Source organism: Saccostrea cucullata, unplaced genomic scaffold, assembly GCF_032062105.1.
Source record: "Saccostrea cucullata isolate Sc308-1 unplaced genomic scaffold, CSIRO_AGI_Scuc_v1 ctg86, whole genome shotgun sequence".
Classification (NCBI taxonomy): Eukaryota; Metazoa; Mollusca; class Bivalvia; order Ostreida; family Ostreidae; genus Saccostrea; species Saccostrea cuccullata.
Window position 1 is genome coordinate 185094 of NW_026930361.1, and position 25183 is coordinate 210276.

At 33.3% G+C, this 25183-nt stretch overlaps 2 protein-coding genes across 9 annotated transcripts in view; both read right to left on the reverse strand.

Moving 5' to 3' along the window:
• Positions 1-20622, reverse strand: part of LOC134283824 (eyes absent homolog 1-like) — a 60401-nt gene extending 39779 nt beyond the window's left edge. The window contains exons 1-2 of one of the 2 annotated variants that reach the window (XM_062766318.1): positions 20482-20622; positions 15270-15391 (exon numbers count right to left, since the gene is read on the reverse strand). In XM_062766318.1, coding sequence (XP_062622302.1) covers positions 15270-15317 — 48 coding nt within the window. In that variant the 5' untranslated portion in view covers positions 15318-15391; positions 20482-20622. Of the gene's footprint in view, positions 1-15269; positions 15392-20131; positions 20219-20481 lie in introns of those variants that run through there. The other variant, XM_062766319.1, reaches the window with a different exon arrangement.
• Positions 20623-22026: 1404 nt separating this feature from the next.
• Positions 22027-25183, reverse strand: part of LOC134283825 (regulator of G-protein signaling 22-like) — a 38115-nt gene continuing 34958 nt past the window's right edge. For all 7 annotated transcript variants that reach the window (XM_062766323.1, XM_062766322.1, XM_062766321.1 and 4 more), the window contains one exon: positions 22027-23007. In XM_062766323.1, the coding sequence (XP_062622307.1) occupies positions 22847-23007 (161 nt within the window). In that variant the 3' untranslated portion in view covers positions 22027-22846. The remainder of the gene's footprint in view (positions 23008-25183) is intronic.

A 25183-nucleotide genomic window follows, 5' to 3' on the forward strand; every position in this document is an offset into this window, starting at 1 on the left:
TCTCGGAAACATCCGGCAGATTCATTAGGCCAATGGTAGAACTATTGGGTTAGCATAATGATGCATTGAAGAGTTTATTTTTAAAGCTTTGACAAGAAATAAAAAATAACAGATGTAAAAGTGTAGATGGAAGCCGGTTTGATCATTAGAACAAGGAACCTGCATGGGAAGCGTACAATAACACATGTCACCTCTACATGCTTTAGTCATCACTTTGCGTGGCGAATTTTACACCCACTGACAATTCAAACACTCCGTTCGCTCGTTTTAAAATCTTTAACCTCCCTACCAGTCACAAGAAAACACATACGATAACAATGGGGGTTTACTCTAGGTAAAACGTGAAAGACAGGGCACCTGGGGTTCGCAATGTCTATCGTAAAAATAATACATTGAATGAAATAAAAAAAATCGGGGAAGAAGGGATATTTACCGTATCTGTTGCTGCACATACTATTGGTCGAGTAGAAAATATTTATAGCACAATATCTTTTTGTTCAGTAATAAAAACTTCCTGCAATTTTATATCATCCTTTTAATAAAAATCATTCAACTAATTCATACTTACCTATTTTTACTTCAGATTATGTAAAATACTTCTAAAAATGAACTGAACTTTTATATTTGGTCACTGTCAGGAAATGTTTATGAGAAATTGAAGCTTGCACGAATATTATTGCAAAATCTGAAGTAAATTCAATTAAATAAACCAAAAACTATTTTACATCTCCGAAAAAAACTGCACACTCAAATCTCCAAGATTTCTCGTCATAAACCACTGGCAGTTTATATTTTTCAGAAGCATGCAATACGTCTGTTTTGGCACATTTGGTCCACATCAATACTTTGAGCTATTTTTCTAATCCATATCATAATGGGTCTTTTATGACAACGTCTCCATCTCGCAGGACACCGGAAACACTTGATGAAGATAAAGGATTAGCCAAATTGATTCAAAAAGAAACAAAATTAATAAATTTCCACTTTTATGAACACAGAAATTACAATCATGCAAACATGCACGGTATCAGCCAGAAAAGACTCAGATAAACATCAAGATTCTGGATAAAAAAAATTTATTCCATAGAGGATTTAAATATAATATGTCTAGTCCCTAAAACTGATATTTATACCATAGTCCTATATTTTATTCGGTGTTAAATTCTAGACCACCATCGTTTTTTTCCCCGCTCCAGGGAACCTTGTCACCTAGTGAACTATTTGGCCACATGGAGTCCACACCTGCAACTTTCCTCCTCAATTCACTTATTTTATGATTTCACAATTTTAAGGGTGTAAAAAACAGAGAAACCCCTGACTACATAATCCAGCATCAGTTTATCTGTGAATTGCGATCACTTGTTCCACACATCTGTTGATAGATAACTGTGCTGGGGTTTTATCCAACCCTCACGTGTTAAAATCTACTCAAATCCCCATTGCTGTGAAACAAATAATTTTTATGAGACTCATAAAATTATGGAACTGATTGAGTCTTTATGACAATTCATGTTTTGGGAGGAAATCAAATCATAACCAATGATAAGCGTTAACTTCACAGCTGCTGGAGGCTCACTTTATGGGACTTCATAAAACAAGCAACTTGTTTTTTGGAGTAAAAAATGTCAAATTGGTATGGAGTTGAGGATCATTCATCTTAACAATAACTCAAGGGGGCTGTCAGGATTCAGGGGGAAATGGTGGTGCTATTCTCAGCAGCAGGGGTTTTCCACTACGTTTACCCCCCACCGTCCGCAGGAAAACCATTCTTGTCAAGTCCCAGCTCACATTTTAATTCATTGGATTCAACTTTACTTTCAGCATAGTAAATTCACTAAAAACCAATTTAATATACTGTAAATTACTGTCATATTTCACAAAATTCTACACCAAACCAGATGTTTGCAATCTCTATTCAGATGTTTTTCTTGCCGGAGCCTGACAAGAAAAAATTACCGTAGTACACACAGGGTTAAAAAATTATTAAAACAAGTGGCTTAGTTTTGCTTATTTTCTCTCAAGCTAATCCTTGATCCTATCAGCTAAATTTTCCTGAGGTCAATAAATTCTACTGAAGTCACTTGTAAACATGTAGGGTGGACAATTTATTGGCTTGGCAGACTTGAGGAATATTATTCTTATCGAGGAGGTAATGACTTTAATCTGCAGTTTTATCTAGCTTTTCTGGTAATAATTCACGGGTCTGTAGCTTATCACAAACATAAACTAACAGCCCAGTGTTGGCCCATTACATTTTATTATAGGTAAACTGTTTATAATGACCAAAGCAAACAGGGATGATCAAAGAGGGATAACTCCATGTTTTCACAGCCACTGATACCCCAGTTATGTTTCTTGCCCTACTTTCACACACACAAAAAAGATTGTCTTAAAGTAAATTACGTCATTTTAAAACGGAACCGCGCTTCTTTTTTAGATGTGATTTTTTAACTATATTGGTTTGACTTTTACTTAGCGTCTTAAATATCCGGTAACGATTTTGCTCCAAGTCGCTCGCGTCAACAAACGTACAAACACTGATTCTACTACAGTTTCAAGGATAAATTAATTAAAAAGAGAAGGCTGGGAACAACTTTGGGTTGACAGAAAAAATAAGGTAATAAAACGATATTTCTGTGAGTGATGCATGTTCTATATACCGTGCCGATAACACGGACCACGAACTTGCTACACTGATCAGAACGTGTATGATTTGTATCACACTCTCGCGACTATTGTCGGCGGCCAAGTTGAAGCTATTAGTGATAATTCGGAAGAAAAGTAATGACTTAGACAATTTATAAGGTTTACTAATCAAACATTACAAAATTTACTTTGAATCATAATATTGTATCAAGCACCCCCCCCCCCCGGCAACCTGCTTACCCACGAATTAATGCAAAATTATCGTTTGAATATAAGTATACGACAAAATTTGATTCACTTACAGCATACTTACTTTCTGTAACAAAATTATCCAGTATGTGAGAACCAGTCAATCACATCCATTTTCATTGTCTCCAATTTACAGACAAGTGTGTTTTAATTTTTTTTTAAAAAGAGTAAAATAAGATAAATGTTAGTGACAGTAGGTATTGGGTGTGCATAATTATTGTTTTAAATATGTACAACTTTGTTTATACAAATATACACTCAAACATTAACAATATTACAGGAAAATACATTACTTCTGGAATAAGAAAATTAGGGGGGTACCTTTAGTGTAGAGCTCATACCACGAAAAGTAATGCGTCAACATATAATTTGTTTAAGCTTAATCTTTTTCTTAAATATTATTTAGTAAAAATAATACAATTTCACGAAGTTTGAGTCCATAATTTTTTTTTTAAATGACCGAGATTGACCTGTGAAGCATATTATCTCATATTAAATTTTAATACGTTAGCCTAACAAAGTGCATCTATTTATAATAATTCATTCAAACAATGATTATATATTGTTGACTAACATATTTCTACTCTCTTTAGGGAATTAAAGTTGAATATTTAGATCTGAATCCATTTAAATACAATAAAATCTAGGATAGGTAAATTTTCAGTATTTTACATTTCGGGGTATATATTCCGATAGCAATAGCGGAGAAGTAAACATGTTGACATATCATTTTTCTTGTATCTATCCATTGCTGAGATGTATGTCTATCTTTTAAAAGCAGATTTTTTAAGATTGAGCCCATTTAGTGCCGAGTATAGAACTACCTTAAATAAATTTTAAAAAATCTTATTTGTTACTTTTAAAACATCATTTTTTTTTTATATATAAAACCAAATTGAACCCATGTTTTTAGTTGTTTTTATTTTAATTTTATGAATCCGGGTTCAATATATCGCAGTATCAAAATATTATGCTAAACAGGTACTTTTCAGCTTTAAAATTTCTGACCCTCCAAGACTACAAAACATATCAATTTTCATCTTACATCATTTCTCAAGCAATAACTAAACTTAAAGCACAAGGACAAACCCTTTCTATGTTTTTTTTCCTGCATCAAACAAAAAGCATTGTGACAAAAATATACAGTAGACCTTCAGATATCTGGACGCCAGATATCCGGATGCTTCAGTATCCGGACGCTTTTTCATCGGAACAGAATTTCAAAATGTTATTAGGTCTTGTTTAACTGGTGATTCAGGTATCCGGACGCTTCACATATCCGGAAAAATTGACTGGGAGCCAAAGCTTCCGGATAAATGAGGCTCCACTGTATTTGCTGTAGGTTTTGACAATTCTATTTCAATGTCAGATTATCCTTCTTTCTGCACAAAATCATATTTTGGATTTTAAAATGGTCAAAACACAGAATATGAATGGACTATTTCTGCTAGATGGGATCCGGTATTTCCCTTTAAAATATACATGTATGTTAACAGTTTTACACATGGAAAAAATTAGAAAGTATAAATAAATTTTATATACTGTATAGGGGGAAAATAACTCGCGGTGTTAATATTCGCTATATTCACGGTGTTAATAAATCCGTGAATTCAAGAAACAGTGAATAAATTTTCAATAATCTCCAGGTTTTATTTGGAAATTTGAGAATTGACAACGATAGGGCTACATACATGTACGCGAAGTACATGGTCATTTCGGCCGGTAATTACGAGTAGTACTCGTCACTCATTTAATTTAATTAATTATCACGCTTTACTTAAATTCAAATCAGCAGATAATAACCCGTATTTGTTAAAGAAGCTGTTTTAATAGCCAACGCTACATGTTTCATCAATCAAAACACGTGGGCCATGGGTTTTGATTATCCATGCATAACTAATTTTATCACGTGTATTTGTTACTGCATTATCATGCATGCATGAGTTTTTTATCGATATTTTGGTTTTAAAAAATCATTCATATAACAATAGAACTAATAGGCCATATAAAATTGAAATCTTGGTTCTCAGGCCCGCGCGCATCTTTTTTGAGGTAGCCGCATTGCCGATTTTATTGTATTTTTGATAAAATAAAAAGTTGGTATTGCGGAGACCAATCCGGGAAAAAAAATTCCGACCTCATTTGTTTCGTAGTTTAGTATTCAAATATCACTTCCGGTAGCCATTTACAATGAGATTTTGGCTACTTCGTTTGAAAATACATTCGAGGACATTATCTACGATGTTTACACGCTGTTAAGCAATGGATAAAGCAGAAATTTTGACCAGAAATGGAAAGTATATCTGTGATTAAAAAAATATCTTTATGTTAAAGAAAATTCGGAAATTAAAATAAAAAAAAATACCTCCCTCATCTACTTTATTGTCAATAAAATTAAAAATAAAATGCCGCCCTCCCGCATCTGTTTTGGAGAAAATTGGCCTGAGAACCAGGGAATTAAATTTAGATAGCCTTACTGAAGATGTGGAAGGATATTTCTTCGACCTTTTCCAACATTAACACATTTATTACCATCCAGTGTTTTTTCGTTGCGTTGTATTGCAGACCTTAGGGTGTACACGCACTCATTGTAATAGCACATATATAGGAAAGACATTTGATGTTTAGAGTCAAGGACTTTTGATAACTGCACTTGTTTTAATTAATCGTCAATTTTTTTTATATCAAATCTAATTATTTTATTTAAACCTACCCCGTTGTTCGTGAAATAAAGTCATAACACTGATTATTAGTATTGTTTACATGTAGCTATGGTATTGATAAACAGATATAGACAAGGGAGGTAACTTTTATTATGTATCAATTCTGCGAATTCAAGAAACCGCGATCGTGTCAGATGAGAGAAAAACGTGAAAATTACAACCCATGAAATTAATCCCCTATATAGTAGTTGTACAGGAGAACTTAAAGAAAAAAGTTGGGTACCCTTCAGTATTATAGATTATATAGAAGGAATGGCAGTGTCCATGTTTTGCTATGGGAAACTCAAAATATGTGCCAGATCAAAAAGTAATATATAAGGTGCACAATGGAACTATGTAAGATTCTGTTAAGGTCTCATCAAATTTCCTTCAGTGGTAAAAGAGGAGTTGTGGATTAAGAGATTGGTAAACTAAAATGTGACAGAAGGACAGACAGACATACAGATGGAATGTACACACAGACATTTTGATCATGATATACCTCCGTATTTTCAAAGAGGGGGTGGGTGGGTTATAGTATTATTATTAGTGCAATGTTCCTCTTCATCTGATTAGTGCAATCATGAATAAGTGCATTCAGTCTTCAACAACATATAAAAGCTTGATCCTGGTTTTAGTATGTACATGAATTAGCAAAGAAAAAGAACAGGAAAGGCTCTAAAATATATCCACTGAAGAAAGTATAATGATTACAGTAAACAATTGCTATCAAATCAACTGTTGTAAATCATGCACTTAACCATCATGAAACAATAGCATGGAATTTATTTTCAAAACAATTTCTTTGGCATTTCGTCCTATCAGAATTGTTAGCCTGTTTATATTAATTGGTTTCCGTATTTTTCCAAAGAAAATCTCACAAATTTAATTTACTTATCAACTGTCTATTGCACAGGTGCAAATCACAGACAACTTCAATATGATTGGAGTAAGCTGTTACAAAAAATCCTAATTTTGTACCTATTATAAACAAATGATGCATCTTGAAATGCATGATAACATTATGTTTCAGATACCACATGTGATATATTTTCAAATAAGATATGTTTTTGATACACTGATGTCCCCTAATGAACATTTTCGGAATCACGTACACCTGTCAACGTACTACGGACTGCGGACTTTACAGAAGAGGGAACATGTCAAAAGCGTAATTTAACGAATATACCTCTACGTACTGCATTTCTTTTTAAAATTGATAATTGCAATTCTACTATTCGAGTAGAATATTATTATTTATTATTTTTATGAAGATACAATTAACCTCTTGCAAACCTACAAAATTCTAGAGTATTTAAACCTTCTTAACAATATTTCTTAGATAAACATGCATACTGCTTATTGTTTATCTAATCCAGAATATGTTGTTTATTTTTCAAACTTCTCCATAACTTAATTTAAAAATATGATTAACATGATAACTAAATGATGGTAAATTTCACTAATTTCTTTTTTCAATTGTTGAGTATATAACTAATAAGTGATTTTACTCCTTAAGTGTATTAAGGTAGACAGTGAATATCTATCACCTGAATAGGGTGTTGTGCATGTGTGTGTGTTGGGGGGATGGGGGTGTTAGACTAGACTAAGACAGAAGTTGATATAAAGTTATTTTACCCCCCCTCCCCTTAATGTTTAATGTTTGAACCTAAGAGTTACGGGCCTTTTAATTCGCGAAATCAGGAACTGAATTCTCCATCATTTGGAAAATACTAAAATTATTCACTAGTTTACAGGGTTTATGAAATATTTGACGGCGATTCTTGAATTTCATATTTCCTTTTTCCATAGAAAGGTTTTCAACTTTGTCTGTCTCTTGTTCTTGTGGTTCATATATATATATTTCCAAAAAAAATTAGGCTTTAGAACTATAGAACCCGATCTCATGAAATTTTAAGCAGAACAGTTATCTATATATTTATTTAAATGATAAATAAAAACATTAAAATGTTTTAAGAAATAAATGTTTTCTGCGATGTATTATTAATTAATTATGGGAAGGGAATTGTTGCTGAAAAATTTAGTGAGGCAGATGCCTCATTGCCATAATGGAAGCTACGCGGCCTACGCCCCTGAAGATTCGAATACAAACTTTGATTTATTCACATTACTAAAAAGTATTGCAGATACTTGTACAATACCTACATGTTTGTGCATATAATCTAAATGCATATAGATACATTTTAATTACTCAATAAACACAAATTACGCTTGTAATTATGTTGATTCTTTTATCTGTTTCCATGTTTAAATTGTGTCACTTGCATGGGAAAAATCCCAGAATAGTGAAAATAGGTACACTAAAGTTAAAGCCGCTTAGTCTGATTCTAATTAAAAATATATCCGTTTTTCTTCTTGAAAAATAATTTTCCATAAATTGTTTCAACTTTTGTCAAATTATATCCCCAAGGTCTTTTTCTTTTAAAAGATATCAAAATTCAAAAGTAAAAAAAAAATTGTTAGGTCACACAAAAGATAATCCTATGTTGATATTGCATGAAACCTCCTTCGAAAAATTAAATATATCGCTTATATCTCATGAAAAACAAATCCGAGAATTTTTTTCACAACAAAGTACTTATACCTGTACACGGACAACATTTTACCCTTCGTTACTAAACTTCCTTAAACAAATATATGATTTTCCTTAAATTGGGCTTAATTCTTTAAATATGCATATTAATATAAAAGAATGGAGGCGTACAAGGCGAGGACAATCCACCGCTCTGAAAAAAGACCTTTCTCAATTCTTAAAGTAGTATTTATAGTTTATATCATCTTTTACATATCAAATTCTGTACTTCATTGTTTTAAATATATTTTTCACTCATGTTTTTAAGACATTTGAAAACAAAAAAGAAAAAGCTTCATGCATGATTCGAACTCTCTCCACAGCGCAGGTATGGTCCAAGACCGACCGCCTTAACCACTACGCTACGAAGTATATGCACTATTGACGTCTTTCAATATGATTTAAATCAACGGGTTTGTTGAAGCGTAAATTTTTTCAGAAAAGTTCGATTTTCATATAGAATGGGTTCAGATTCCATTTTTCGGACAAATGAAATAGAATTCACATTTACGTTTCCATCATTTAAGCGTTCACGAAGAATGGAGACTTGACCCATTCATGTTCAAAATTCGTTTTTTATAGCTCTATTAAACCAATTTTCCACTAAATATGCTTAACTGTCAACTTTGAAATAAAGATTATCAAATGATAAGTCGTTCAGTAAAATAAAATAATAAAATGTTTGGAAGATGACATTACTTGAGAACATGATTTTAGAAAAATGTAACTTTTTTGTGAATTTTAAAAATTGAGAAACATTTTGTATCAGAGCGGGGGATTGTACACGCCTTATACGCCCTCTTTCTTACTATGGATTATATTCAATTAATTCCTTAATTTTTTTAATATATATTATGACTTCTACATGTTCCACTGATAAAAAAAAAATACTCGGGTTTGAATTATCTTCATAATTAGATAAAACCGATAAATTATTTTTTCAAAGGTGACTTCACAACAGATCTTAACTTCCAGTCAGGAAGTTTTGTTTGTCAGTAAGGTTTTTGATTTATGTTTTCTTTGTAAAGATTGTTGTAATAAACTATAAAATCAATCTTATAATTTATTTTTATACATTTTCTATGCAATGACGTACTTTTATTGTGTAAGATATGTGCCTGTTTCGGATTAAGCGGCTTTAAGAAAGACCGAAAACGTATTTCTATACGTTCCCTGAAAGCGGTCTTTTGTTTGAAAGTCCGCAGTACGGTGTCAGGTGTATGAGATTCCGAAAATGTTCAATATGGCAGCTAAGGCCAAGGTAAAAGTTTTTCATTTGTGAAATGTACAAACCATTCAGAAAAGTTGACCAAATTTCATTTTTTTAAAGTAGGTCATACTTCAAGATCAAAGATCAAAGGTCATGTTCTAGAGATAAAACAAAAATGATGGTACATGTACTCATCTACAGATGAAGGAGAAAATGGCCACAAATAATTAGCAGCATCCCATAAAGTTGGACAAAGAAATGGACAGGTTTTGCAGGACCAGAAGAAAGGACCAAGAGAGCATCACATAAAATGATAAATGTCATAGCAGAGGATAGGTTCAGAGTGGAAGGGATGATTACCAGGTACTCAAATAAAGAAAGACATTGAAAACATCCGAAGGGAATGCAAAAACAGTTAAACAGATTCAGTTAAAACAGTGATGAACAAAAGTCTTTGACCTCAGGAAAAGACTGAAGGAATTGAGGAATGCAGAGAAAAGCAGGAAGAAGAGAGAAAAGAATTAAAAGATAGCTACTTCCATCATCCATATAAGTCCATATGAAGTGTTCTTGCGGAAAAGAGGTCTGGAATGTTTAGTAAACCTAAAGGAGAGGTTGAGAGAAAACACACTCAAATGAGACCAGGCCAGAGCTCTGAACTACTTGACGGCAACAAATTAGAGGTTGAACTGCCATCAGAGATACCTCTAATCATCAAAGAAGCAACACTCGAAGAAAATAGAGAACCGGTAAGAAAAACATGCAGGTTGCACTAGGACCAAATGGTGTGAGGTACAAGGTCTACCTTCCGTATCATCTAACACTTAACTGATAAAGAGGGGAAAAAAGAGACTGAAAGAGACCTATCAGTTGTCAGGTTGAATCTGGCAAATTCCAAAAGTACGCTTCCATATAAGCTTATCGAAACACCACTTGAACACTACATAAAGATATTAAAAGATTTCCTTGAAAGGATCAATCTAAGAGTTGTCCGCATGGTGCAGTGGTTAGAGCTTTTACTCTAGTCACAAAGTAAGGAGTTGATCCTTCCGTCGCGGGTACAAATCCCATTGTAGGACATAGAGACCAGTCCTTTGGATCAGACAAGATAAACCCAGGTCCAGTGTCGCAGTAGGTGCTGGCTCAAAAAAGATCCCTCACTGCTCTATGGCCCTCAGTGCCGATTATAGGACAAAATTTGTAGCTCTCCACTGGCAAGTGAGGGCGTCTCCATATGAGTGAAAAATTGTAGAGAGGGACATAAAACAACATACAATCAATCAACAATCAGTCTAAGATTAAGGGTGGGACATAACATAACATCATGGAAGCAACTGAGAAAGGCACAGGATGTACCTCATTTGCAGTCCATTTTGTTGTGGCAATGAATCTTTTAATAGAGGCAGGAAGAAGAGAGAGCAGAGAACCAAAGACCAAGACACACATCTGGCAGCAACACAGGAAAAGAAAAAGGTGGGTAATTAAACCCAAGGACCAAGGAGGAAAAAGCCCCATGGACCTGAATGAAATTCAAGCCTTTGGTTGTAAAAAGGAACAGATTACCAGAGGATACTTATACAATATGCAGGGCAGAGAGGTACCATCAATCAAAGACAACCACATTCAAAAGCCAAGACAAATACTACGATGTCACACTAAAACAAGTCAACAACTGAAGATGGCTAGAACAGGAGACAACAGAGAGGCTGGTTAACATTGACAACAGAGACAGGCTTACTGTAGAAATTTAAGGCAAGGGTTTTCCAGCAAAATTCCTACCCAAACTGATTGTTTTACAGCAAAACCACCAAACTGTATTTATTTTTCATATAAGTGGGAGAGGTTTTCAAAAAATGGGAAAGTTGAGCCTCATTCTCCATTCAGTCAAAATGAAGAGAAGCTGGAGCCCCGTACAATCAGGACAAAAGTGGAAAGCAATGCAGCAGTGTCAGAAGCAGAAGGGTGTGGCCATCAGCAAGAGGTTAAAGGAAATTAGTCTATCAGGAGATATGAAAAGAGGAGGAAGAGGCAAGATGTATCAAAGCAGTGTCAGGGAATTAAAATAGAAAGAGAATACATGTACCCAATGTCAGAAGACTAAATGTTTGTACCAGAAACTAGCCAAACCTTAAGCACATATTATCACTTGCAAGGTGATCATTTCTCAGGGAAGGTACAGGCAAGGTATTTGAAGCCTTGCCCAAACACTGCAGACAGTGGGGAAGAAGGACTATAAACACTTTGATCAGCAATGTCTTTCATCAATTTTGTCAGGGGTAGGAGCAACCAACTAAGACCACCATAAAATCTTAAGATGGCATACTAACACTACAAGCTACAAGTCAACCTTGAGAAAAAAAGCTAATTTTCCAAACAATTGTAGCGACTACCCAGCAGCCAGACAATTTACGCATATCTAAAAGCATGATGAAACCGATGTTGATAGAGCTGACTGTGCCAAGGGAGATTTTATATCAAGAGGCCCATGAATGCAAATACATGTATTCAAATCATGATGAATTGCTTCCCTGGTGGGAGATGGAGGGTAGGGGGGTACATGAGTTTTGCCAGGAGCATTATGTTGGAGGCTAATGGCAACATTAGGAATGAGTGGAGCATATGTTGGAGGCTAATGGCAACATTAGGAATGAGTGGAAGTATGAGAAAGAAAATAAACAGCAGTATAGAAATAGCAGCCAAGAAGGCATCAACCTGGTTGTGGCTAGGAAAAGAAAGTAGATGGAAGCTTGAACAATGTAAAAAGATGACTGTTCACCTTATATTGTGCCATCATCTGAGGACATTCTGAATTAGAGGATAAAATGTTTGCAGACATATGGACTTAGCTGATGTTTCAATGAACCACCATAGCTTTAATTGTTATGTTATTTACTGATTAATCATGTCCTTGATGTTTAAATGATTTGTGAAGAATTTCTCCTCCATACATTATTCCATTGTAATGTAATATGCATGGGGGTTGGACTTTAGAATTTTGCATATTAATTGCACTGACAGGCTGATGGTGGAGTGTTTTTTAGTGAAGTAAAGTAGCATCCAGTTGTAAATTTACTAGAAATGTTTTATTGCTCCTGTTATTTCATTATCTTTTTGTTTACTTGAATTATTGATGCAATACACATTGCACTTCGACACTGTAATGTAAACAAATGTTGTTTTTGTATTACTAGACGATCTAGCGAGATATTGTTGAACAGACAGTAAGGGACAGTTATACTGAGATGTTGTATGTCAGTTTTTCATCATTATCTACCATGTTACGACTGTAATTTACTTACTTATTTCAGCATTATCACGTGTTGTAAATTGGTTCATCCTGAAGAAAATAGTCATGTGACATAAACATTGTTGTTTTACAATTGATACGATCGAAATAACACTGTCCGTGTCCTCAAATATTTATAATTGATAGTTAAATGTTATTTTATTGCAGCATTGTCATTTGATTATGTTTTATTTGACGAAATGTTTTGGAACTTGAATGTGTAGTGTAATACTTATGTGTGTACATTATTGTCCGGTATTACTACGCCGAGGATTGTGTGTGTGTGTCCGTTTTATTACAGATTGTTTGTTGAACTTATTTTATCATGTATATCAATAGAATTTATAGCTCCTACTTTACATGTAGAAAGGACATTTTGAGCGATGTTATTTTCTTTGTATTATACAATATGTAGGTAAAGTAGTTCTGAGAGGCTCCAGAAAGGACAATTATTCATTGGTTTGTTGTGATCATGTGACCATTATAGAAGGTTATATATATGAGCAGCCAACGCCAGTTTCAACACAACGATCATAACGATCAGATCATATTACGTCATCACATCACTGACTGTAAATTACTATCGACTTAGGTATAAGAAAATAATGTAAACTAATACAAATTAAGTAGGTATAATTTCTCCACCGCATTACCGCAATCCACTGTATTTTATTAGGCCAGAGATGTTAAGCTAGGACTTAGACACATATAGATGTACTAACTGTTTTGATTTATTTCATTGAAGTCTTTATTAAATGAAATATTTGAAACGAGAAATGGAACTTGGTTATGATTTACAAGGATGTGAAGTAAATTATGTTATTTACTGACCCCCCCCCCTTTTTTTTATATGTCATGTCTTGATGTTGATAAAATTTAATTGATTGAATTTACACGGGATGGAAACACTGTAAGCTGATTGGCATTTGACAGGGTGCTGAGGAAGCTTACAGTAAAACCTTGTTCCCTCACTGGACCCCATCTTCTCTCAAAAGCCATGATTTGAACAAACCTAAATCTGCACTACTTGAGGATGCCTGCATATCAATATTACTTATCATTGCTTTTCAATGAGTATCCTATCTGTAAGTTATGAACATGCATAATGTGTTTGTCAAACGTTTTAAGCGCACAAGTTCTAAGATTGTAGAGCAAATGTTGAATACACCCATACATTACACAAAATTAAGAAGCAGATTCCAATATGTTAGACAAACATTCTCACAATTTCCCTATAGCTTGCTGATGTGTCAACCTGAGGAAGATCCATGTCATGTTTGTGATCTTATGTATGGATTACTTACCTGTTGTCTACATCCATCTTCTAAATAACTTATTAACAAGAGGCCCAGGGGCCACATCGCTCACCTGAGGAATTGGCTATGGAAAAAACACATATCAGATCAGAATTGAAAGCCTACTGAGGTTGGTGGGGGGGGGGGGCTTGAATTTTAGCCCCCAGGGGGTCATGATTTGAACAAACTAGAACCTATACTACCTGAGGTTGATTCCCTATAAATATCACTAAGCATGGCTTTGAAGTACTTGAAAAGAAGATTTTAGAAGGTTTCCCTATATATTCCTATGTAAAACTTTTATCAGCCATATGGCCCCACCCTTCCCCTGGGGGTCATGATTTGAACAAACTTGAATCTACACTACCTGAGGATGATTCTACATGAGTTTCATCTTTCCTGGCCCAGTGGTTCTTGAGAAGAAGATTTTTAAAGATTTTTCCTACATATTCCTATGTAAAACTTTGATCGGCCATTTTGGCCCCACCCTGCCCCCGGGGGTCATGATTTGAACAAACTTGAATCTACACTACCTGAGGATGATTCCACATGAGTTTCATCTTTCCTGGCCCAGTGGTTCTTGAGAAGAAGATTTTTAAAGATTTTCCCTACATATTCCTATGTGAAACTTTGATCGGCCATTTTGGCCCCACCCTACCCCCGGGGGTCATGTTTTGAACAAACTTGAATCTACACTACCTGAGGATGATTCCACATGAGTTTATTTCCTGGCCCAGTGGTTCTTGAGAAGAAGATTTTTTAAAAATGCCATTAATTTTTCTCTAATTCATAATTATCTCCCCTTGGCTCCCCTTGGAAAAGGGCGTGGCCCTTCATTTGAACAAACTTGAATCCCCTTTACCCAACTGGCAAGGATACTTTGTAGCAAGTTTGATTGAATTTGGCCCAGTGGTTCTTGAGAAGAAGATCAAAATGTGAAAAGTTTACAACAACAACGACGACGACAACGACAACGACGACAGACAACGGGCAAATTTTGATCAGAAAAGCTCACTTGAGCCTTTGGCTCAGGTGAGCTAATAATATGTCTGAATGCATTGAAAATTAATTCCTAAATCTTGCTGATAGAGTACAGAGACACAATGTATAAGAGTGGCTTTCACACTGGAAATTCAACCACCTAACAAGAACTAAACCACCCAGAAATTCATTCTTCTTCATTTCAAATATGAACTCTGGAAGTTTACCACGCATGAAAAAGACAAAAACCTTTGGATCAAAAAATTTTACACCAGTACTTTACACCATGAACTGAATCTGTACCTACCTCTACACTGGCTGGTGAGGGACTTCTTTTGCCATCTCCCTTCATCATGTCTCACATTCTGTCCACCTCATCTACAAGTCTGTCCTGTGGTACCTCTAGCTCACCTGATCTGTCCATCTAGACTGCAGAATGGAAAGAACATGAAATACTAACAACACAATTTATATAAAAGCCAGACATTTTTACTGAGTGATGAAAGTGTTCAAATTTGCAAGAACACCTGGAATTCCAACTTTAGATAAATTTTCATTTTATCCAGAATCCATTAAACAAGTAAATATTCCATTTAGATTACTTCCTAAGAGAACAGAGATTTAAATTAGATAGCTATAAAAGCTTCCCAGAATCAGAAAGGCATGCCCACTTATCTGGTGATTCTGATAATCCTATTTTAATATCATTAACAAATAATTATATACATGTACATTGTATATATTCATATGAAAATCACTGAGATTCAAGCTTTGAATCAAAAAGGCCTCAAACTACCTTTGCTGTAATATACATTCATATATTGATTGGTATGTGGTAAAGAAACATCTTATATACAAAATATTCACCATAAATATGAATGATTTACAGAATTTTAGGTTATGAGTATACACATTTTAAAAAAAAAATTTTTGGCTATTTATTAATTGGCTTTGTGAATGTTTTGCAAGGTACAATTATTATGCAAGGGTTGATCCAAAAGTAATGTCACAGTTTCAATAAAATTGCTGGTAAACGTAAAACATTAAAATTATAATTGATGGAAGCTACATTTATTTCAGATCAGACCTTAAATTTCAATTCAATATGATTTATACTTTTTCCAAATATCTGATAATACAGAAGGTGCGATTATGGTAGTCATCGCGCCTAAATAACACCATATGACAGATACTCACCGTCATACATTTCAACGTTTCTCTTTCATTTCACTTAAAATATTTGAGATTTACAAACACGTTCACAAATTCAAATTTCTTTTAAAATTCTTGGTACCCATCGTACACTCACTATTTTTATAATTAAGACCTCTGTCAATATTCTTTGAGCAGTAGCATAAGGCAAACTTAAAATTTTACATGTTCGCTAAATGTCTGTATTTTTGACATCATCAGGTGCCATTGAAGTTTCCATGCGACCTGCCATCTTTCAATTTTTCTTGTCCTCCGCTGGTCATTCAATGACCCATCACACACCCAAAATTTCGGAAACCATCTATAAACAAGTCTCTTATCTACATTTGTTCCTCTGTGAGTCTGATTAGTCAACATAACTGTCTCTATTGGCGATTTCCTCATTTTGAAGCAAAAATGCATTACAGATCGACACAACATTTTTTTTTCATTTCGACAATTCCTTTGTTCAATGCATCAGGGTAAAACAACTATGTTTATGATCAAAATTATAAATGAGGCCATTTAATTTTCAACTAACAACTAGAAACTGAGGGAAATTTTGTGTTTTAGAATATTGTCCGACTAGGCGCATTTTAGATGCTTTTTGACTGTGATGGTCTTTTTCATTGCAATAAAAATACACCTTAAAATGTGACGTGGCAACACACCCTATGTTCTAGGTTTTCAACATCTATAAAATAAATTCAATTAAACATTATAAAATGACAATTTCAATTTTAATTAGATTTATATATGTGCATCTTTTGGTATATCATATTATATAATAGTGGACACATGGTGCACGAGCCGGAGGCGAGTGCACTATGTGTCAAACCCTTTTAGTACATGCATAATGCAACACTATTGTTATTATTATGCTGACTGTTGTTATTATTTATGCGGCAATCCATTTGATTTTTTCCTGAAAATAATGGTGGTAACACAGCGCACTTGTAAAAACTCATTCAAAATCTTCATGCTAAAATTAGTTGCATGCTTAGTTATTTTGGTTACTAGTATTTCCTCTAAATAAGTCAGAATTTTCTGTCCCAAAGATACTCATCTTTATTTACTGTTTTGTTAGTAAGACTGATTTGTTTACAGACGTGGATTATAAAATATAATTTTCTTTTAATTAAGCGCTATATTAAAAATAAAATGATAAATTCATCTAAATTATGTAATCAGTTTGAAATTGTACACATTTATCTAAGATTCCTTAGAATAAATATATGTTTTCAAATAATATTTGTCTATTTTCTCTTCTTGTGTCAATTGTATAAATTAATATATATTTTATAAAATTCTCCCAATCAGTGATCGTCTCTGTGGCGTAATCGATAAGGCATCAGACTGGCAAGGTCGCGAGTTATTCCCTGTGTGTGCATTGAAGAATGAAAATTGACTATTTCGGCATAGTACAGCTATATAAATCCTTAGACCACTATGCGAGAATAGTAGAGTATGGGTTATATAGAGACAAACTGACAGGAAGCATAATAATTGATAATAAGGTGCCAAATATAATAAATGAAATAGACACAGTGACATTATTTAGGATCAACCCTCATAAAAATATACTCTAAATTATGTACATGTTCTACGAGATATTTTTTTCTGCAGTATACAAGAAATGTTTTAATTCCCCTGACTAAGTCGATGGACTGCACACTTAATTTCTTTGCAATGCGCAGGTGGACATTATAGGCTCACAGCCTCCTATGTTAAAAATCTAAAAATCTAAATCTAAAAATGTTCTTTATTTCTGATGTAACAACCTTTTAATAATTCTGCATAATACTGATAACCATAATACATGTACTAAATGGAAGGAAATCATGTCGAATTTTTTAAATTGTTTTAAAGTAAAAACAGAAATTTAACTGTAGGCATATTTGGACCCTTTTTATTAATAACTTTTTGTACCATAATATGAAACCATGAAAAGTCAAAGACCAAGGAATTTTAATTCTGAAACCAGACCTTATATTACAGATTTAGTTTTATGGCAGATTAAATTCTTAAAATGAAAAAAAATTAACTTCTTTTAAATCCATATCGTTTTTCTTGATAAGGTTCCATATCTTAAACCATCAATGAAATAATTTTTTTAAAGCCTTAAAATAGGTCTCACTCCTAAAATATGGCAATTTTATGAAATTTGAAACCAAAACTAATATACTTCTGAGAAATATACGTTCATTGATATTAATAACAATGACAAGAACCTGAGCAAGAGTGAGCATATGTTTGTCTGAGCTGCGAGTCTAAAACATTATGAGTGTGAATCTCATTATAGCTGTGGAGGAGAGAGGAGAGATGAATTTCTTGGCATGCCATGCAGTAAACTGATAGCGTCACTGGTGTAGATTTACAGACTCTGCCAGGTGAGGCACCAACAAAGGGGTCAGGTTACCATCCCTAAAAATACACACTTGATATAATATCCCCCAGGAGCCTCAAAAATCTTACTTGCAACTTTTTAAGGGGGTGTAAAAAATGCAGTTAAAAATGTAAAACTTTAACACAATGGAATATCTTATTACCATGCTAGTCACTTTCACAGTGAAGATATCACTGCCCTGTATAAAGTCTTTCCCCCTAATTTACAAGAACACATCCACACTCTATATCACCAGCTTTTTCGAAGTGTTGGAATTCAGTCCCCAGCTTTATAGGTTGGCCCGGCTTTTCAATTAATTTAAACACTCAGGAAGTTTAATGTCAACCTGTTATGCATTCTTTTCTTCTGAGAGAGAAAAAAAGTAACTTCTTTTTTTAAGAAAAAAAAAACCCGATTTGAGAAAGGCAAGGCCTGTGTTAGCTTAGCTGGGGTTACTAAGTATGAACCTGCCATAGACTCACAAAGTGACCTGTTTTTCTTCAATGAGAATAATGGTATGTTTCATGAATTCCGATAATTAAATAGTTTTTTTTTAAAAATCATGTGCTCCAGACCCTTTACAACAAAATTGTAGATTTCTTGTTCAGATAATGCTTTACCCTTCAATGAATGACTATGTTTACCTCGGATTATAATTAGATCAGGTCCATAATTTGCTTTTCATTTTACAATATGGCAAAAAACGTCTCTTGTCAAGAAGGCATTATTGGAAAATATTTTTCACAGAAAACCTTAACACATCTATCTTTTTCAAGCACTATATATTTTTTTCCTGACACCTTTTCAAACACTGTAAAGTTGAGAGTGCATGCTTAACAGAGAGATATTGACAATAAAAAAAAAATCTATGGTTTTTCATTTAGCTTTCCAATATGATGATATATTGTGGTTCAGAGATAAACAATAATGAATGTATGCATGCAACAAATATATTAATTTGTGGATTGTTTTAAAGACATTAAGTACATACTCTTTCTTTCAGCAAAAATAATATTCTGATGTTTGTTTAAACCTTTCTGCCATATAAATTGAAGGGATCTTACTCAATGTAATGAAGATGTACCAGCATGTCTCCATTGAAAAAGGCAATTTAACGGATAGGGGCTATTGATTTTGTTTTGAAAATTTCTAGAAAACACATCTGATATTAATTTCTGATGGAGTCTGATAATGAACAAATTCTTCAATTTATCAAATTTTACTCAAGCATGCTTCAGAGATCTATATAATAATATAATAAAGTAGTTTTTGTATTTGTCTTTAGAAAAGATCACTAAAATAATAAAATTTCTGTTCTCTCAATGTAATTTTTGTTAAATTAATGCATTTACCACGTCCATGTTCTAATCTTTTTAAATTCAACTGAAGAATAGATGTAAAAGTAACATGAAATCATTAAATATGAACTTTTTTGAGCAATTCATATCCCATACATATTGTATATGTTAACTGTAAACTAGCTTGCAGCTTCAAAAACTTGATATAAAGAATACAAACATTCTTTCAGCTTAATTTTATAGGACTTCTTGATATTCTATGCTTATGAAGACGTTTGACAATATGGTACTTACAAAAACTAAGAACACGAGGTGTCACACACTATATTCGTTAATGCATATATGTATAAACACACCCACTTGCATTGAATCTATTTCCCTTCCTTCTTATCAAACCTCGAATAATATAAATATAAACTGAAAGTTACCTATTTTTTCACCAAAATACCAAGAAATACCAATGTTGATCTTTTTTAAGCCAATCTAATTGCTTCGCGCGAAATTTACCGTGACCCAACATCAGCAACTATCGCGAGGGGCATTTAAATATGACAACAAATCGATGCAAAAACACGTGCTGCTTCCTTATACTATTAACATGGACAACAATGGTGAAATTATACTTTTAAAGACTCTCTACTTACTGTAAAATGTCTTACTCCTTGCATGATCCATCGGTAGATTCGCAAAATAGAAAAGTTGTTGACAGATCGTAGTTCGCCGTATTCGCCATTCGGCTTAGAATCCTGGGAAAAACTATGTCAAGATGAGGCACCAAAAGGGCGCGGCTAAAGAAGACGTGAAAAATGCCTCGAGGGAATTTAAAGTTGTAGAGGTATAATTCTTTGTTTCATTATTCTTTATGTTGAATAGAAATAAAAGTTAAAACATGTTTTAACTAATAATTTCAAATTTATATTTTTTTTGGGTGCTGATATTTTTCTCCATTCACTTAAAAAAAAAAAAATGAGATCTCTAGATATTCGCAAGCTCTGTAACAGCTGCACTATATACAATAATGACAGGACCAAAGTTTTTAAAAAAATCTTGTTCATGTCCAAAGTTTGAACATGGAGGAATATTTTTATTTTGAACTCAATCTTGACTCAAAAGTAGCATATGTTGTCAGAAACTCTTGGCTTGACCCAAGGTCATTAGGTCAAGGTCAAAGGTCTGAACAAAAATAAGAGATCAATTTTGAAACAATTTTACTCCGTGGTTGATTAAAATGATTTGCATGAAGGCCATTTGAAGATAACAAAAATCTTCACATTGTTATCAACTCGGGACCATCATCTGCATTCCAAAAAAAATGATTTAAAGTAAAATAAAACCAAATATAGCAAACTGTGTCAGAATTTTATTCATTAACAAATTGCTTTGACCTCATACTAGTAGACATGTAGAGCAAAATGCCAGACAATTATCCATTAAGATTTAATTTTGGCTGTTATAAACAATGATTCTAGACAAGATATTATCATATTCAGAGTGTATTTCATCAGAAGCATATGCAATCTCATTACCACTACAGAACCAGCATGACCAAGGGCGTTACTGATGAACATTACCCTGTTCCACTTATTGCAAGGAAGCATTCTGAACTTATCCAATGGCATTGACCTATTCTCATTGAATGAATGCTCTGTGACCTTGACCTTAATATATCTAAAAGACCTACCCTAATGCATTTTTCAGAGGGATATATAGATGTTGCAGAAATAAAGAGTTGTAAAATTAAATACCTGGTGCATGGTCAAAATTTTCTGTTGAGAATGTTGTGGGTTGGTAACCCAAAGATATGTCTGAAAAACACTTCTGTCCCCGTCTTCAAATAATGCAGTCCAGTTTGTAAATACCTTGTAAATATCTTACTCCAGTCTTTCAATATTCCATATATTTCAAGTAATGTTGCTGGTGTCATTTTAAATGTTCCTGCACTTTGAACCAATTGATTCTTTTTAATGAAACTTTAGGTGTAACATGAGTTTTCATACTTTGAATGAAGTTTGGATACTTAAGAGTTCATGTAAATTTTGATGTGTAAATGATGTTTTTTTCTCAAGAGGTTGAACACTTTACATGGACCTCTTCAATGTAAACCAACAATCGTGTCTCAATGAAAAAAGAAATTCTCTCCTGAACGATTTAATTAATATCATTATTGATTAATGATAAATATAACAAAATCAAGTTTCTTCTACATTTATTTAATTATTACAGATACCTGAACAAATGTAAAACTAGCAATATTTATAAAAATTATAAACCAAAAATAGACAAAAATATTTGATATCACAGACTGAGCTTGGACGAATACAAAACATCACCTAGAATATTATTATGCTCTAAAGTGATCAGCAATTCGTGCACAAACAGGTAAAATTCTTCAATCATGATGGTTGGCTTATCAATCTAATATTGATCATCATAAGCAAGCCTTCATTAATTTATTATTTTGAGACCTACAAGTTTGACTTGTAATTTAATACACATTGACAATAAAATTCATGTTAAAAAATAATGTCATGTTTTATATATTAAAAATTATAATAAACTGTATTAAATAAATAATCATAACTGATATGAGAAATATATTTATCACAAGATCACAGAATAATCCCCTCCTCTCCATGTTCTTTGTAAGGGTTATTCTATTGATTCAGATAATAAAACGGTCCATACTTTGTGCATTTTTTTAAAAGATGAAATTGACACTTCAGAAAAAGAAAGGTAAATTGTACTTATTATACCGGTAGACATGTCTCATTTTGATGTGCATTGCTATTGAGTGTTCACATATAAGGCAACTACTGTACAAGTACTCAAGATTTGTAAGATTTTCATTTATATGCAGATCTATCTAGAGTTAGAAAGGTGGACTTTTCCCCAAGAGTAAACAAGGCTGTTTTTCTACAACCCATCGGAAATAAAATGGTCCTCCCAATGGATAACATTCGATCATCAATTTGTTGTAGTTCACAGGGTTCTAAATTCTTAGCCTTTCATTCATTCCTTGACAGACATTAATGATTCTCCTTTGACCTTGACCTTCTTTTGCTGAGATTTGATTGGTTCCTCTTCTCCTTCTTCCTCCAATGGCATCATCTTGGAGAAACCCACTGGTCCCTTTAATGTCGGACTCTCCTTTCCCTTCTTCTTTAAAGCACCTGTAATATCATCATCATCATCATCATCATCATCAGTTATAATCTCATTATCAACAATAGCACTGCATTTAAAACATAATTATTGTTTGTATAGATACATGTATTCAAAAGATCTGGGGCCCGTTTTACAAAAGAACTTACGACTAAGACCAAAATTTACTTCTGTTTATAAATTTCCAATTTAAAATAAATTGATCATGGTTTTAATTCTTTTTAAAAGGGATATATAGAGATATTTTTACGCTGGCAATTTTTAACAAAATGATTTACGTTGGACAATTTTACAGTTAATTTCAGATTTTGGTCTTAGTCGTAAGTTCTTTTGTAAAACGGACCCCAGAAAACTATCTTATGGATCAGATATACTAGAAATCTACACACATGGGATGAAATGCTCCCTCACTTTACTGTAAATCACTTTTTATTCACCAAACCTTTATCCGTTTGTTCACCAAACCTTTATTTTTTGCATAATTGTGTCAGATGGTTTGCTCCCAAAAATTTAATTCTGGCTTAAGGTCAAGATCTAGTAAATGGAAGGTGCCTACAGATTTTTCAGATTTAAGAAATTAATTCCTTTAATGATGCTTTATAACAATAGCTTGGTCAAAATAGGTGTTTCGGGGCATAATTTGTAGAAAAAACAAGATGAAAAATCATATTTTATACTGTCATTTTCAATGAAAAATTAAGAAAACCAGTATTGATCAAAGTACTGAAAGTACTGAATCGAGGTGACGTCTTCCAGAAAAATGTGAAATTCACCCCCAAGTAACTGGCATATACAAAAATTTTAATCTAGGAGAAACCCCAATGAAAATCACTGGAAAGAAAAAAGTGACCAACACGACAATGCATTTTGTAACTTATTTGATGTATAAAAAGTGAACTATAGTTATCCTTCAGTACCCGTCACCATAAGAGGAAAATACCTCGCATTTCTCTTCAATTTATATTTTGATTTGTTTCTTGTTATACAGTAGCTGCAGATCTGTAGCTCTCCGAAAAAAAATTCACAGACCGGAGAGCTACAGTGCCACCCATTGAAAAACTGTTTATTTATTGCGCAAAAAGAAGTGCGCTTTTTCTCGATTTATTCTCCGTGTTTTTAAACTGTCATCTCAAAATATTACTATCCGTGTGTTCCTAACATATTCTTTCACTGTTTCCACAACAAAACGTTCCTTATAATTGTTTTTAATAGCCCTCCTGGTCCTGAAATTGAGATCATCAAACATATCGTCTATTTATAATGCAATTTTGGTTTGCAAGATAATTCAATCCAACGCACTTCGTGCAGATGTCAACTACGAGAGTACTTCATAGAGGAGTAAGGAATTTTTTGAAATGTATTTTTTTTGCGATTGAGGTAAGAATTTGGAAGAACTAATCCAGAACTAAGCACAACTTTTGTGCGCAATAAATACTAGTATACAGTTTTTTTTCAATGGATGGCACTGTAGCTCTGCGGTCTGTCAAAATATATATATATTTTTTTGAAGAGATACAGACTTGCAGCTAGTTACACAGTATTAAGGATGAACATTATATTTAATGATATTAACAAAAATGTGCAGACACTGGGCTTACATAAAACACTAAATATAATAAGTATCCTGCCAGTATCATTTTGTCCAGTGTATCCTAACTCTGTCACCAGGGTTCTCTACAATATGCCAACGTATTAAAGAATCCCCCTTAGTTAAACTTTTCATGAACTTTGTATGAAAAAGAAAATAATGTACGTGTCATATATTTTTGAAATTGCAGCATGAAGGCTCTGGGGCCGTAAAACTTAAAATCTCATCACTTTTCTACAAATACATGTACTAGTAATTCTTTATTAGTAAAAGTGAAATTAGATCAAAAGTGCCCCGGAGCAAGGAAACAACATTTATCATTGATGCAGCATTTTCTTTGCCAAGAGCAGGCCCAATTTGACATTTCAAAGAAAGGTACATAAATTCTGCATTTTAAAATTTGACTTCCCAGATAGTAGATTAGGGGATTAGTGATTTTACTTTAGTGATTGAATTCGCCCATCAAATCAAAATCTATATTATTAGCTTTAAGATTTAAAATATAACTATCAAATTAAAATACTTAGCATAAGGTATAGTTGAAAAATATATTATTTCAAATTTTCCAGTTACAAGGCATATAAATGTCTACAGCT